Genomic DNA, 15,611 nt, shown 5'->3' on the forward strand with positions numbered 1-15,611 from the left:
GGAAAAACCATAGCCTTGACTAGACGGACCTTTGTTGGCAAAGTAATGTCTCTGCTTTTGAATATGCTAACTAGGTTGGTCATAACTTTTCTTCCAAGGAGTAAGCGTCTTTTAATTTCATGGCTGCAGTCACCATCTGCAGTGATTTTGGAGCCCCAAAAAATAAAGTCTGACACTGTTTCCACTGTTTCCCCATCTATTTGCCATGAAGTGATGGGACCGGATGCCATGATCTTCGTTTTCTGAATGTTGAGCTTTAAACCAACTTTTTCACTCTCCTCCTTCACTTTCATCAAGAGACTTTTTAGTTCCTTTTCACTTTCTGCCATAAGGGTGGTGTCATCTGCATATCTGAGGTTATTGATATTTCTCCCAGCAATCTTGATTCCAGCTTGTGTTTCTTCCAGCCCAGAGTTTCTCATGATGTACTCTGCATATAAGTTAAATAAGCAGGTGACAATATATAGCCTTGAGGTACTCCTTTTCCTATTTGGAACCAGTCTGTTGTTCCATGTCCAGTTCTAACTGTTGCTTCCTGACGTGCATACAGGTTTCTCAAGAAGCAGGTCAGGTGGTCTGGTATTCCCATCTGTTTCAGAATTTTCCACAGTTTATTGTGATCCACACAGTCAAAGGCTTTGGCATAGTCAATAAAGCAGAAATAGGTTTGTATTCAGTTCAATTCAGTTCAGTCGCTCAGTCATGTCCCGACTCTCTGCAATCCCATGAATCGCAGCACACCAGGCCTCCCTGTCCATCACCAACTCCCAGAGTTTACTCAGACTCATTTCCATGATCCACACAGTCAAAGGCTTTGGCATAGTCAATAAAGCAGAAATAGATGTTTTTATTAGGTGCCGCCAAATATTACAGTGACCCAAGTTAGACCAACTGTAATCTAGATTTTCAGCTCCTCTTCCAGAATGGAATCATGGTACGATGCTAGCTGTTACAGAGGCAATGCCTACTGAAGAGTGAAGCACAGATTCTGCTTGCTAAGAACTTAGAAATTTTAAGTTAGAAAGCAATTCATGAGATGTATTCCATTTGGTTAAATTAAATCACTAGTACCTTTTATGTACCATAAAACTATTACATACTTAGAATTCAAAAGCTGATAAAATGAATGCTACTCTTAACCTTAGATTCAAGATGAAGATATATGCAAGTAACTGGAGTATAATGTGATAAATGCTGTAATAGAAGGGTGCCATAATGGCATGCAAATATAGAAGACTTCAGTATTTCAGAAGCTCAGAGTGGTCAAGTCTGTTCACAAGAGGTCAAATAAGATAAAGAGTATGTATGCATACTGCTAAATATAAAATAAACAACAAGAACTTACTGTATAGCATAGGGAACTATACTTAGTATTAATGGAAAAGAATCTGGAAAAGAATATGTGTGTATATACAAGTATAACTGAATCACTTTTCTGTAAACTTGTAACATTGTAAATCAACTGTACTTCAATTAAAAATAAAAAGTATAATTGGGTTTGGGGATATAGTTTCAGCCAAGAGGGCAGAAACCACAGTGAAGTGGGATTAAACAGACACTGATTGGTGGGGAGCAACATTGTAGTCTGGAAGCCTAGCAGGAGGGGCTAGTAGGTTAGAGTAAAAATGGAGCAGTCCGGGGACTGGGAGTCTTAGTGAGCTCAAGTAACAATGTAGCAGGAATAAAAATATCAGAACTAGGAAAATAAAAGTTTGTGGTGTGATGTTTAGGGTTTACAGGGAGAAGTTTTCTGGATGATGGTAGGGTTAAGGTTATAACTGGGACCATATGGCTGCAGGGAGGTACAGGGGAAGCTCCCTAAAAGTGTGCTCTGAGGATGGGCTACTACATGAGTGGTCTACGTAGACACGGTTGGAATCCTCCAGGCAGCTCTCAGGTGAAATTATATTAAGGAGAAAGTCCAGAGGCCAAAAGACGAAGATCTTACAGTGAAGATCTGGAGCAGGACAGGTAGCAGGAAGTGAGGCAAAAGGAGGCCCTGGGAAGGAAGAATAGACCCTGTTTGCTGCTCGTTAAAGAAGAGAGTTGGCGATAACTCTGGAGTTTCATTTCTCTGGAAAATCCAGCTTCCGTTGGAGCACATGGCTGAAACTTGGGAGCTTATGAGCCCAGTTTGGATTTTTGTTGTTGTTCCTTGACTTTGAGGAGACCTCTTGAAAGCGTTTGGGGCAGTTGGAAGCCCAGGTTTTGTAACACTTGGACTATTCTCTCCCACAGGAACCGTTGACAAGCACTCAGTGGAAGTCACCAATTGCTTTTCAGTGCCACACAATGAGTCAGAAGATGAGGTGAGTGGGGATTTGAGGCCCCCATAAGGTCTATAGCTATTCATTTGCCGGGCTGTCTGTGAGGCCCTCCTACACCAAGTGTGCCATGCTCATAACTAGAACTGCAGTTCAAAGAGCTTTGTTCCATTTGGACACACTTGCCGGGCCTCTTCTCTTTGTTGGGAGTTGCCTCTTGTCCTCTTCACCCATTTTGCTGAGGACTTGTGGCTTCTTAGCCTTCTTCCTGCCCTCCTTATTAGGTGGCTGTTGACATGGAGTTTGCTAAGAACATGTATGAGTTGCACAAGAAAGTCTCTCCAAACGAGCTCATCCTGGGCTGGTGAGTTGGGACGGGGGTGGAATGTCTCAGTGGTTGATCGCCAGCACCTTTTGCCAGCTGACTAGCTATCGTACTTCCCCTTTCGGAGACAGGGCACTGAATGTATGTTATCTCAAGGAGCCAGGAATTCTGTGTATTTTGCTGGCACTTCTGATCCTGTGAGGCCAGGAATACTCATTTTGAGCTGCAGCTTCTGAGTGAGTCGTTTTTGCCTCGCTGGTGACTTAGAGTTTTTCATGAGCTTTTAAGTCAGCCTTGTTTTAATTGATTTAATAAAATTATCAGTGTGCTTTTTTTTTTCCCCTCAATGTTGTCCCTGGGGGTATAACACTACAAGGGTGTCAGGTACCCAGAGACACCCATGCCACCATCCTGTTTAGTATTGATGTCACATGTAGACATGAGTCCACAAGTCTTCCGTTTTCCAGGTACGCTACAGGCCATGACATCACGGAGCACTCAGTGCTGATCCATGAGTACTATAGCCGAGAAGCCCCCAACCCCATTCACCTCACGGTGGACACCAGCCTCCAGAACGGCCGCATGAGCATCAAGGCCTACGTCAGGTGACCGGGGGCTTGGGCCACAAGGGCATGAAGGCTCCTTTGTTCATGCTAAGCCTGGGTGACACCCGCCTCCACCCCATGCCGGTGTCATCCTTCAGTGTGCAACTTGCTGCCTCCTAAGGAAGCCCCTGCCTCACTCTCGGCAGTTATCACTGGAGAGGTTTTACTCAGAAAGAAACTGTCCCTGAAGTTACCACTCGCTGACCCTTGCCTGCCCAGACTTCTGCTCATTGCTCATAGCCAGTTTCCAAGGGCAGCCCTTTAGGTATTTGAGCAAGCTTGTCTTTCTTGTCATCTTTTCTAGAAGTTAACTCATACACAGCTCCTACTGCCAATCCTCACATGGTGTGCTGGCCAGGATTCTTCTCCATGTTCATTGGAATTTCTGAATTGCCCTTTTGTCATTATTCCTAAAACTGTGCATAGAACACAGGGCAGTACAGATTAAAGAATGGCTGTCCTTACCTTACACATGTCTATTAATCCTGGATATAGTACAGTTTGAATGACAGTAACATTGTTCTGTTGGCACGTTGAGCTTGCAGGCAGCTGGAATGCTGGGTGATGGGGGATGTTGGGAAAGGCTGTAGTGGCATGCCAGAAAAGCGGTGGCTGTAGGAGTTGAAAGGATTATATTTTCTCCTTGGAATGACACCCTCTGTTAGTGCGTCTCTTACAACACTTAACTTTGTGCTGTTTCTGTGTCTGACACTGAAGTGACTGGTTAACCATTATGTGGTGGGACAGAGGTGGTGCATGTCAGTTCTTACAAGCCAGTTATTGTACCACTAAACTCTAAGCTGTTGCCTGATTTCTTAGCCTTTCCAAATATTTCAGACTCCTGCAGATCCAACGAAAGTGGATAGTTGACTAAGTAAAGGCAGTCACCTTTACTGAGATTAATTATTGCACCCAGTCTAATCTTGATGGACCAGAATAGATTTTTTTTTTTCAGTGCTGATGAGTGCTTTTCGGTCCCAGAAGAGACCTGTCCTGTCACTTCTTTCTGTGGAGAAGGATGTCTAGGCACCCAGTTCCACAGGGATGTTCAGTGTCCTGTCCTCTTCACTGAGATTTCAGTGTGTGAAGTAATCCTCTGTAAAGGGTCCAGGCCCCATCCAAATGCTGAGTCCATTCTCTCAGGCCAAGAGTTTGGTGTGTGGAAAGAGCTAAGGGAAAAAAGTGGCTTGTTCTCTTTAGACCTCTGGGCTTCATCTGGTCCAACCTTCTCATATCAGAACCTTGGAAGCCATACTCTTGATATGACTGCTTTCCCAGCCGGGACCAAATATGGAAACTGTCCCCCAAAGCCATCTGTTAACCTTGACTTCTGTCTCCCCAGCACTTTAATGGGTGTTCCTGGGAGGACCATGGGGGTGATGTTCACCCCTCTGACAGTGAAATACACGTATTACGACACTGAACGCATTGGAGGTAAGTGACCTCCCCATTTCTAGGTCCTGGACATTTTTCAAGGGAGGGGATTTCTATATAACAAGGATGGAGGACCTTGGGTGGGTTAAGAGCAACCGTTGATCTAAGGTTTGTATGGGACTCGAGGAATTATTTGAGAAGTTGTTAGAGGTGGCAAATCATCAGCCCCAGAGGCTACGTGGCCATTCATATAAGACCAAAACCAGTGATTAGCATCCTGGGTGCAGGGGTTGAACTCTCTTAGAAGGAAGAAAAGCTAGTAAGGGCAGAGTGGGGGAAGTTTGGGGAAGCTGACTGAGTCCAGAAGGAGGCAGTTAGAGTTCGCTTTTCTAATGGGATGGCTGAATTCTCTGTCTCTTCTACCCCACCCGCTCCCACAGTTGACCTGATCATGAAGACCTGTTTTAGCCCCAACCGGGTGATCGGCCTCTCCAGTGACTTGCAGCAAGTGGGCGGGGCTTCCGCGCGCATCCAGGACGCCCTCAGCACAGTGCTGCAGTATGCGGAGGACGTGCTGGTGAGGACGGGAGGAGGAGGGCGTGGTCTCCACTGTGGGGCGGCAGGGGCTGCACTGGCGAAGCCACGGTCTCAGAGACAAGAATTAACTGTGCTGCATTGACTCTTTTGGTGCTCAGTCTGGAAAGGTGTCAGCCGACAATACCGTGGGCCGCTTCTTGATGAGTCTGGTTAACCAAGTACCCAAAATAGTTCCCGAGGACTTCGAGACCATGCTCAACAGCAACATCAACGTGAGTGCCGTCCCTGGGCTTCTGGGAGCCTGCGCCTCAGCACATACACGTGTGAAAGGGGGTGGGGGAGGTGGCCTGGAGAGGACAGAGGAGGCAGGGCAGCACCTTTGGCCCCCTCGCAGTCCAGGCTGTGAGGAAGAAAGCACAGGTGCTCAGATTCTCCTCCTGCCGTTTCTGTGCTTCCCATGGTTCAGGTGTGTCAGAGATGAGAAGGTGTTCTCAGGCATTTCCTTTTTGTCTTCCTCCTCCTCATGACCAGCCTCTCCCAGCTTTCATTTGCCCAGGACTGCCTTACCCTCAGTGTCCATCATACAGCTGGCTAGCCTTTCTGCTTACTCTCTACCCAGCCCCACACTCATCCTGGATTCCTTCTCTTCTAGGACCTGTTGATGGTGACCTATCTGGCCAACCTCACACAGTCACAAATTGCCCTCAATGAGAAGCTTGTGAACCTGTGAAGGGGCCTCAGGCAGCCCTCCTGCCATGCTGGGCCCCAGCCAAGCCCAGGACCCAGAATGGAGTGAAGGAGAAATGGTGTCTTTGTGGTCTGAGTCACACTGAGTCAATCAACTGCTTGTGACTCTAAATAAACATAGACTACCTTTTGTTAAGTGAATTCCATCTAATGTGAGTTTCCCTCTGGGTGGAAGAGAAAAGGCAGTTCTGGAGCTCACCCAGGAACTAGGAAGTGAGTACTTTGGTGGAAGCTGGTCGTGTGTGAGTGGCCTGAATCCAGCTCTGGATTTTTTTCTTGTGCTCTGTCTGCTTCATAGTTTAGTGGCCCAGTGAAATAATTGCTCTCATAAAGCAAAAATACAACATAACGGAAACATAAGGGCTGACCAGAGTCTGTCGGAGTCTATGTAAGACATGATATCTGAGCTGATGTTTTTTTTTTTTTTAACCAGGAAATCCGGAAGGGGTGACTGGGACAGAGGAAGTACATGGAAAATTGCTTAACCTGTTTAGAATCTAAGAAGGCAGGAGCCAGACCACAAGGGCCCACAACCTGTGGAGGTTGGATTTTTATCCTGGAAGTTGTGGGAAGGCATTGGATAATTAGATTTGGATTTCAGGAAGATTACTGGGTACTGGGTAGAGGAAGGAGGGAAAAGGAGAAAAACAGTAGGCAGAGAGAGAGGCAGAGGGTCACTGTGATTGTCAAGAGATGATGAGAGGTTCAGGCCGGGCCTTGGGGATGGTGACAGAGACTTGGGTTCAGGAGGCAGATCCAAGGAGGACCTGAAGTCTGGTTGACACTTGGATGGTGAGAGATGGGAGCAGTTTGGGATGTTGCCTGGTTTCTGATAAAGGTATAGAAGGGCTGGTGATACATGAAAACCCTGGCTGCTCGAGAGTGGTGGAAGCTGAGGATGCAGAGGTAGGGTTACAGGGTAGTTTACCAAATGGTGAAGTCTTAAATGCAAATAAATGTGACTTATTTTGTAAACTGGGGCCACACCAGATGTTTTGAGGAAAGGCTGAAGAATTCAAGTTACATGTTGGCTCATGTAATACTTATCAGATGCTAAGTGTGCTAAGCAAGAGGTCGTGGTGCCTGCTTAGAACCTGCAGGGGGTACAAAGAGCCCATCACTTTGGGAATCATAAGATGTTACAGGTCATGGAAGACTTCCAGTTAGAAAATGAAATCTAAGCTGGACTTGAAGAATGAGAAAGAGGCAGATTGAAAAAGAAAAGAAAGGAAAATAGGGTATTCTAGACAAAAAACAGTATGTGCAAAGGCTTAGAGAAAGACTGTCACTCAGCGTTGCTCTGTTGTTGCCCACCCTGGCCACAGAGTTGTTTATAAGACACGAACAGTCCTCTGTGCCTACAAGGATGCTCAATTTTTTTTTCCCTAACCTTTGCCTATATGTGCACATTTGTTTTTTCTATGAAATGTGTTTTCACACATTCTCTTTGTATGTGGTTGTGCCTTTGCTGAAAACACTGCATTGTGTCTGGGTGTGACATCATGTGTTACTTGAGTCCTGTGATACCACACTTCCCTGATTTTCTCCCAACACTCTTACACACTGGTCCTTCCTCCTCTGATACCCGCCATCCCATCCCACCCCCAACAAGCTCCATTCCCCAGGCTTCCATCTTGAGCCCTCTGCCTGGAGGAGCTGAGAGAAGCTTGGGGCTGATTACTCCCTCTGTGTTAATGATGCCTAGGCTCCAACTCTGGCTGAAATTCAGAACTGGTTTCCTGATTCCAGAAATACTATGTCTCTCACCTGGATGTCTCAGAAGCATCTTAAATTCAGCATGTTTCGTATTCAGTTGACTGTCTTCCTCCCCAGCAAATCACTTCCTCAGGGAATAACACAACCATGTACGCAGTTGTCAAAGCCCAGAAACCCTGGGTGAATCCTTAATTCCCCCACCCACCATCATGCCTCAAACAGTTCATCACAACTCAGCCATCCCTCTTGCCCTCTGTGATACAATAAGAAATAAATTTTTCCATCCACGTTCCTAGATTCCTGACATGCAGTTCTTAAACCCTTTGGAATTTCCTAAGTAATAAGACCTATAAAGAGAGAATCTTATCCCTAACCAACTTCTTTCAACTGCACCTGAGTTTATGCTAATGGAGCGATGTTTGTATAGCATCTGGATCGCCACAGGATGGGGGCTGGTTGCCAGGTAAATCAACCATGTGATTGGAGCTTAGAACATTCAGCTCAGGGAGGGGAGAGGGGCTGAAGTTTGGATCAATCAATGACCACTGATTTAATCACTTGTGACTATGTGATAAGTCCTCCATTGAAAGCCCAAAGTTTGGGGAGCTGGATTGGTGAACAGGCACGTGTCCAGCAACAAGACACATACCAGGAAGACGGCACATAAAGTTCACAGGGATAGGGACCTCTGCTCTAGACCCTCCAGACTTCACCCTGTGCCTCTTCATCTGCCATTGAGTCACATCCTTTAATGTCTTGTAACAAAGCAGTAATGGTAGGTAGACTTCCTGAGTTCTGTGAGCTGCTCCAGCAAGTTGACTGGATCTGAGGAGGCAGCTGTGGGAACCTCCAGTTCATAGCCAGTGGACAAGAAGCTCTGGTGTCAACCTGGATTTGTGATTGGTATCTGAAATGGAGGTGGGAGGGGAATATGGAGGGGAGGCGGTCTTGTGGGACTGAGACTTTGGCCTTAGGATCTGGTGCTGACTAGGCAGTTGATGTCAGAATTGAGTTAGGTTGGAGAACACTCAGCTGGTGTCTGGGCATCGCTTGATGTGAGGAAATCAGCTGCACTTCCGGTCATAGAAGTGTTTGATGTGGTAGTGTGGAGTAGAGGGAGACAGCTGACCTGTTCCCCCTCTTCCATCCATTCTCAAAGCAGCCACACTGCTCTTATAAATCCAACCAGGACAAACTGCTGATGAAGTTCATAGGTGTCTACTGCCAGGGTGAAGTCACACTTGTGCCATAGTCTGTAGGCTCAGCACAGCCTTGCCTGGCTCTTCGGCTTCGTCCATAAACTCACAGGCTGGACTCCCTTTGCTCTGCCCTCTGCCTGGAATACAGCACCTCTGGCTGGCTTAGTACTGCTGCTCTAGGTTAGTCTAGATGCTGCCTCCTCTTGGAAAGTGCTCCCATGCCATGATCCCACAACTGTCTCCTATTCAGCATCTGTCTCACCATTTTGGACTTGTCTGTTTACCCTCTGTTAGAGCATAAGCTCTGTGAGGGCCAAGACTGTCCTGTTGGCTGTTAGATACCAGAAAATGTGTGTTCTCAGTAAATGTGTGTGACATGAATAAATGAATGGATGGCTTGTAAGGTAATTACCTCGAGACACACTGGACATAATAAGTTCATCAGGGGCATTGGGATCCTTTGGAGAAGGGCCAGAGGGAGGGAGCACACGAGGGAGGTCATTTGTTTAACTTGCCCTACAAGTATCGGTATTTAGTGATGTTTCTGTGTGCCAGACAGTATCAGAAGCTGGGGACACAGAAGTCGGTGAACCATGTTCTCTACCCCCTGGCCCGAGTTTCAGTCTTCAAGTGGAGAGACAAAAATAAATAGGACAAAATGGATTAATTGCTATAAAAAGATAGGAATAAGTCTTGGGAAGACAGTAGAGGGCAGGCTTAAATCTGCCTGAAAGCTAGAGAGGGACTTCAGTCTTGAAAAACACTAGGAATTGACTGGGCACAGAAGAGGAAGTGCTTTGAAGAAAGTGGGATAAAGATCAAAATATTACTCAGTTTTATAATGGTCTGTGTATAGGGAGTTGTATTTCCAAGGATGTAGCAGCCTAGAGGTAAAAATAGAGTTGCCATAAAAGCCACAACAGTTTCTGTTACCTGTCCTCTCTGGGGACACCTGCTTCCTCAGATCCTCCCAGAATCTCAAGTTCTTTGAATCAGGAGTCAGTTTTTTGAAATTTCAACTAAATTTTATGAAATGTGGACAGACTAAATAATTTTGTAATGTTGGACATGTGGGTTATTTCCAGTCTTGTGCTAACATTCCTTGGTGAACAACTGTGTGCAGATATGAATATCTGGCTTTACATTTCTTTGGAGTACTCTGTGTCCTGTACTCTGTGACACATGTCACCGAGGAAGTCCACACAGCACCACCCAGCCTTTGCAAGGGGAAGAGACCTTTGTGAGAATAAATCACAGCTTCCAATTGCCCTCTCTCCACTGTGGAGGGAGGGAGAGGCTGAGGGGACCAGAGACCATATGACCCCAGCCTCTGCCCTCTCTGGGTCCGTAATAACCATAAACCTCTCCTCCGTCAGCCCAAACCAGAGTCCTTGTGAAAAAAAAAAAAGTAGTTTTGGAGAGTATGGGAGGGACATGGAAATCTGCACACAGTTCCCTGTTCCTGACTCCAGCCTGCCTTCTCAATTGAGCCTGTGGGCTGCTTGGCTGTAAGTAAGGCCTTGGGCTCTGCTGGAGTCCCTAGAGAGGGAATGACTTTAGAGCTTTGTCCCTGGGAAAAGCTGGACCAGGGAAGTACTGGGAGGCCTTTACAAAGAGGTCTCTGGCAAGGACCAGAAAGTTCTGGATCCTGTGAAGAACATGGCCCATAATCACTGGTGAGGGAAGCAGGCATAGGGTCTTACTGGATTCTTTGGCCAAGAAGGATTGAACAGATCCACTGAGTCCCCCCACCTCCTAAGGCGGGGAGTCTGAGGCAAGGCTTCAGCAGGGGGTGGCATCTTGTTTGGCTCTGCTCAGCCTGTTCTAGGCAGAAAGACCATTTCACCTTCCAGCATCCACAGAACTTCTAGCAATGGCCAGGGTGTGCTCCAGCAAGCCCTGCTGTGGCTGCGACATCAGTCTTATCTGATGAAATCAGCATTTCTCCCACATACTAGCCATGGTCAGCATTGCCAGGAATGTTCAAACAGGGTCCAGCTGCTGGAACTGAGTTGCTTTTACACTCACTAATGTCTAGGAATCCATTCAAGCTCTTAGAGGGCTAATAAAATCCTGCTTTGTCCCCCTTTTCCCCAGTGATGTCTCACAAAAGGGAAAACAGTTGCATTTGGTGCTGATCTAGCCTATGATTAGGTCCGTTTGTTCCATGATGGTCTGTCTGGTCCATCTTGATCTATCTTCTGCCTCATTCAGGCTGCTAGTCCTGTGCTGATGTTTCTGTCTCGTGATGATGACCATCAGTTTTGTAACAGCCTCTATGTCCATGATAACGGACCACTTAGTCCCATGAGGAACACTGCTGTAAAGCTGAGGCTTTGAGTCATGGCCACCAGAGGGTGCCCTGGCACCAACTGAAGTCTTTTGGTTGCCAGTTTACAGTTTCTGAGTAGGTTTTCCAAGGGCCTGATAAAGAAAAAGCATCTTCTATTTTGGAGAGGCTAGCTTGGTACAAAATAGGTGAAGAAATCTCCTGGAGATGCTTCTCTTCGTACCCACTTTCATTCCCATCAGATTGTAATCTACAAGACCCTCTATACAAAAATCTTACAGCTTCCACTTTTCAGGAGGAACTCTCGTCCAGGCCTTGATTATCAAAATGAGGTTCCTAGGGCTTTCCATCCAGGGTAATGAGTGGTACCAAAGCTCATGAGTAGTCCCGGGCATCCTATGAAAGAGCCCAGCCTGTCAGTATGTTTAACTAGAGTTTGGGGCAGGTGGTTGAGGGGCCCTCTCCAAACTCTGGAGGTTGGAAAAAGATGGTGTGAGGCAGGGTCACATCCAAACAGTCCCAGGTAAGACTACTCAGCTGATGGGGGTGTGAGAGATGGATCGAGGTAAGGGGTAGCTGAGAATCCCCAAATTTTGACCTTAAATGCAGCTGGAGAAGGGACCTACTTAGTTTGAGTCCTCTGAAAGTAAAATGTGTGGCAAGGACTTGGGGGGGAAGGTAGCTGATGGGGAAGGCGATCTGTTTTAGAGTCCTGAGAGTTGTCATTTAAAAAGTACCACAAACTTGCTGTCTTACTCGCAGTTCTGGAGGCTGGAAGTCTGAAGTCAAGGGGGTTTATAGGGTTATGCTCCCTCTGCAGCCTCTGGAAGAGGTTCCGTCCTCGCCTTTTCCAGCTTCTGGTAGGCCCAGCTGTCCCTTGGTTTGTAGCTGCAGCACTTCAGTCTCTGCCTCTGTTGTCATACGGCATTCTCCTTGTGGCCTGTGTCCATATATCCCTCTTGTAAGGACACCAATCATACTGGATTAGGTCTTACCCTACTGACCTCATCTTAATTTGATGACATCTTCAAAGGTTCTGTTGCCAAATAAGGTCACATTTGCAGATACCAGGGCTTAGGACCTCAACATATCTTTGGGGAAGAGGAGGGCACAATCAACCAATAATATCCTCCAAGAAACAAGTGAATGGAGACAAGGAGGGGAAGAAATACAATCTATGGTGTTAAGCTGGTCATTTCCATCTCACTGAGAATTATCCTGCAGAAAGACTTGAAAGCTGGGACATTTAACCAGTTCTCCCATTGGTTGAAGAATTTCTTAGGAGATTAACTTCCTCATACTTGCAGGCTGCTTGCACAGGTGGACTGAGCATGCTTTTCCAGCTAATCAGGAGAGTTTGAAGTGGGATGCAAGCACTGTGCGAAGAGCTGTCCACCACAGCCGTGCTGAAGTCAGGGAGATATGGGCTATGGCACAGGGAACCAAAAGTGTCTGTGAAGATACACCCTTTACACTGCTCAGATCTGCTCATGACCCACAAGAAGTCAGTCCACTCTGTCGTTGACTTTTTTTTTTTTTTTCTTTTGGCTGTGCTACACAGCACATGGGATCTTAGTTCCCTGACCAGGGATCGAACCCACTCCCCCTATATTGGAAGCATGGAGTCTTAACCACTGGACTGTAGAATAAAGTATAGTAAGTGTAGTTCCCCTGCTGTGGTTGCTCCTAAGCCACTATTAATATTTATCATCTCTTTCCCCACAACCCAGCTGCCAAAGGTGGTCTGATTGCTAGTCCTGAGGGTGTGAGCCTTTGGCTTTGCCGTCATCAGGTGGTGCTGGCTGTGGTTGCCTAGTCGCTGCCATCACCAGGCCTGAAAGCACCAAGAGCCCCTCCAGCACCCAGGTGTCAGATGACCTCTCCTTGACCCCATCAGACAGACTATCCTTACCTCTCTCTTCTGGACAGTCAGGGGTGGTCATGCCCTCAAATATAGCAATTCTTTTTTACCTGATGGTTCACTGGCACGGAGAGCCCCAAATGGAGAACTTTCCATGTTAACCAGTGGAAGACGTCCCCTCAAGGACCAGAACCAGTCACAGAAATGGAGAACATAGTTCCTGCAAGGAAGTCCCCAGGGTGATGATGAAAGGGGTCAATTCTACTTCACCCCTTGACTGCTTGGCCCTGTGTGTTCTAACTACCAGGGACGCAGCGCTGTTTATCAGCCAATAGCTTAATACATGTACTACATCCTGGAAGACAGTGAGTGACCTCATCCACGGTTGTCATCCCAAAGCTGGCTCCTAGGTGAAGTCTTTGAAAGGGCATTCCCATTTTCCACCCTTGGCTTCCAGGTGATGAAGAATATGGTAAGACCCATTGTTGTACAGAACCATTGTCACAATCCTTCACCATAAAACACACCCTTCAACTGAGATTTCACTCTACAGGATCCCGGGTTGATAGTAAACATTCTGTAAATCACTGGAGAAAAGACTACAGCAGGGAAGATGAGTCCATATTCAGAAAAGCTTTCAGTTCCAGTAATGACACCCTGCTGCCCTCTGCAGGGTGGAGGGAGTCTGATGCAATCAACTTCCCTGGAGTTGGGGCAGTCTCAAGGAACGACAGCATAATGAGGAGCCAGCCTCTGCAATGAGCATTCAGCAGCAGCAGTACACAAATCTGCCTCACTGAGAGGAAGCCCTGTCTTTGGGCCTATGCCGAGCTTCCATCTCTGTCACCTTCCCACTCCATTCGTGGGCCCAAACTCTTAGTCGAGGATAGAAACTGATACCCACCAGACACATCATTCTGAGCACCTGGTTGTTGAAGGCCCCTCCTCTGCAACAGACGCTTTCTGATGAGCACTGAGATTCAAAAATCTGCCCAGTCTGAAGCCGCTCCTGTTAGTCCATCCACACCCCTTTTCCCCAGACTTCCTTCTCCAGGATTCCAGTCTTGCTTCATCCAGGCCTCTGACCACCCAGTTGAGTTACTCCCCACTGCCCAGAGTCCATGTGTATTCTCCCCTCAGGCCATGCCTCCCTACCTGCAAAGCCGATGGCCAAGTGTACTGCCCACGAGAAGGATTTCCCTCACCACTCACATTTAGCACTCCTCCTGAGTGGGTGTGTGATATTGCTGCAATTCATTTTTATTTTGCACATCGTATGAAGCCAACCCATCCATAGGCCGGGGCTCAAATTTTTGTCCTCCTATAGCTATAGCAGTCAGAAACACCCCACACACACACCCCCCCAGGTGTGAATGTGAGCTGAGAGAGTAGGTTAGTGCAATAGGGGGATGACATGGAGTCTAAACCACCTTTCCTTTCCATGCAGCGTCCTTGCACTCTCTGAACTGACCCAAAAGTACCACTGTCATCATACAATGAATCGTCCATTTAAGACTAGTGAACATAATCACCCCGCTAATGACTGGGCCAACTTAATGACTGCTAACCCAGACTACGATGGGCGTTTCTGGTCATGGTGTCTTGATATCCCATTTTCAAGTCTACAGGCTACCCAGGCCCGTAGCACATCATGAGCTGCTTTTTCAAAGGAGTAATTCTGTGTTGCCGAAGGCATGGCTTAGCTCTCAGACCTAAAAGATCTCCTATTGGAACTTTCCACAGACTCACTCAGTGTCCTCATCTAAAACAGAGGCCTCTGGCATTGTTGGAGTTTTGGGTCATTGAACCCAAGACTCGGCAGCTGGGACCTCAGCTTGAACCTGCTAAAGATGCCTTTCTTGCTTTAGTCCACATTTAGAGCTAGAAGAGATAAGATAGTGCATTCTCTGGTCTCATATAATAAATCCTACCTCCCAAACCCCCTGTCACTCAATAAACTGCCAACATAGTCCCTTTCTAAGGCTGGGTTCTCCAGAACCAGACTCTGAAGCACAAGTGATTTATTAAGGAAGTGCCCCCAGTGATGTGATGGTCAACACCTGGCTCTTTGGAATGAAAATAAAACCTTGATATATGTGTACTAAGGCGTTTCAGTCGTGTCTGACTCTGTGACCCTGTGGACTGTAGCCCACCAGGCTCCTTTGTCCTTGGGATTCTCCAGACAAGAATACTGGAGTGGGTTGCCATTTCCTTCTCCAGTGTTGTCTGCTTAGTTACTGGAAAAAAAAGAAAAAGAAAAACCTGCTCAGGACAAATGAAAATACGTTTGTGAGCTGGATGCAACAGGTGAGCTGCTAGTGGCAAGCCCTGTGATCCAGGAGGTTAACAGGCAAGGCTAGTTTCAAGGGAGTTGACCCCGATCCTTGGATTAGGATAGGTTGGGCCCTAAGGCAGCGCACTCCACCTCTAGGGAACCTTGACACCTCCACCCGGACCCTGCCTCAGCCTGTTAGCGCAGCTTCCCCACAGCTGAGGCACTGGAAGGGCCTTCTTAGGCTTCCACGACCTCTTCAAGAAGATTATACCTGTAAATCCCCAAGCCAGGAGCCCGGGGTGGGGGAAGGGAATGGAAGGAGGGGCGGGGCAGAACCACTGCTTTCTGCACCCAGCCCGCCCCACCCAACGGGCTCCTCTCCCGTAGACACTCGTCCTTGGGCCACCCTCAGCCAGGT

General features: G+C 47.2%; 1 protein-coding gene across 1 annotated transcript in view; it reads left to right on the plus strand.

The window, feature by feature from the left end:
• The window catches only part of EIF3F (eukaryotic translation initiation factor 3, subunit F), an 11,463-nt gene extending 2,297 nt beyond the window's left edge, over nt 1–9,166 (plus strand). Inside the window, exons 2-8 of the mRNA XM_010829292.1 lie at nt 2,239–2,309; nt 2,549–2,628; nt 3,057–3,194; nt 4,537–4,628; nt 5,009–5,145; nt 5,264–5,377; nt 5,758–9,166. Coding sequence (XP_010827594.1) covers nt 2,239–2,309; nt 2,549–2,628; nt 3,057–3,194; nt 4,537–4,628; nt 5,009–5,145; nt 5,264–5,377; nt 5,758–5,835 — 710 coding nt within the window. The 3' untranslated portion in view covers nt 5,836–9,166. The remainder of the gene's footprint in view (nt 1–2,238; nt 2,310–2,548; nt 2,629–3,056; nt 3,195–4,536; nt 4,629–5,008; nt 5,146–5,263; nt 5,378–5,757) is intronic.
• Nucleotides 9,167–15,611: the final 6,445 nt, after the last annotated feature.

This window comes from Bison bison, unplaced genomic scaffold (genome assembly GCF_000754665.1).
Source record: "Bison bison bison isolate TAMUID 2011002044 unplaced genomic scaffold, Bison_UMD1.0 scf7180017864503, whole genome shotgun sequence".
Lineage (NCBI taxonomy): Eukaryota > Metazoa > Chordata > Mammalia > Artiodactyla > Bovidae > Bison > Bison bison.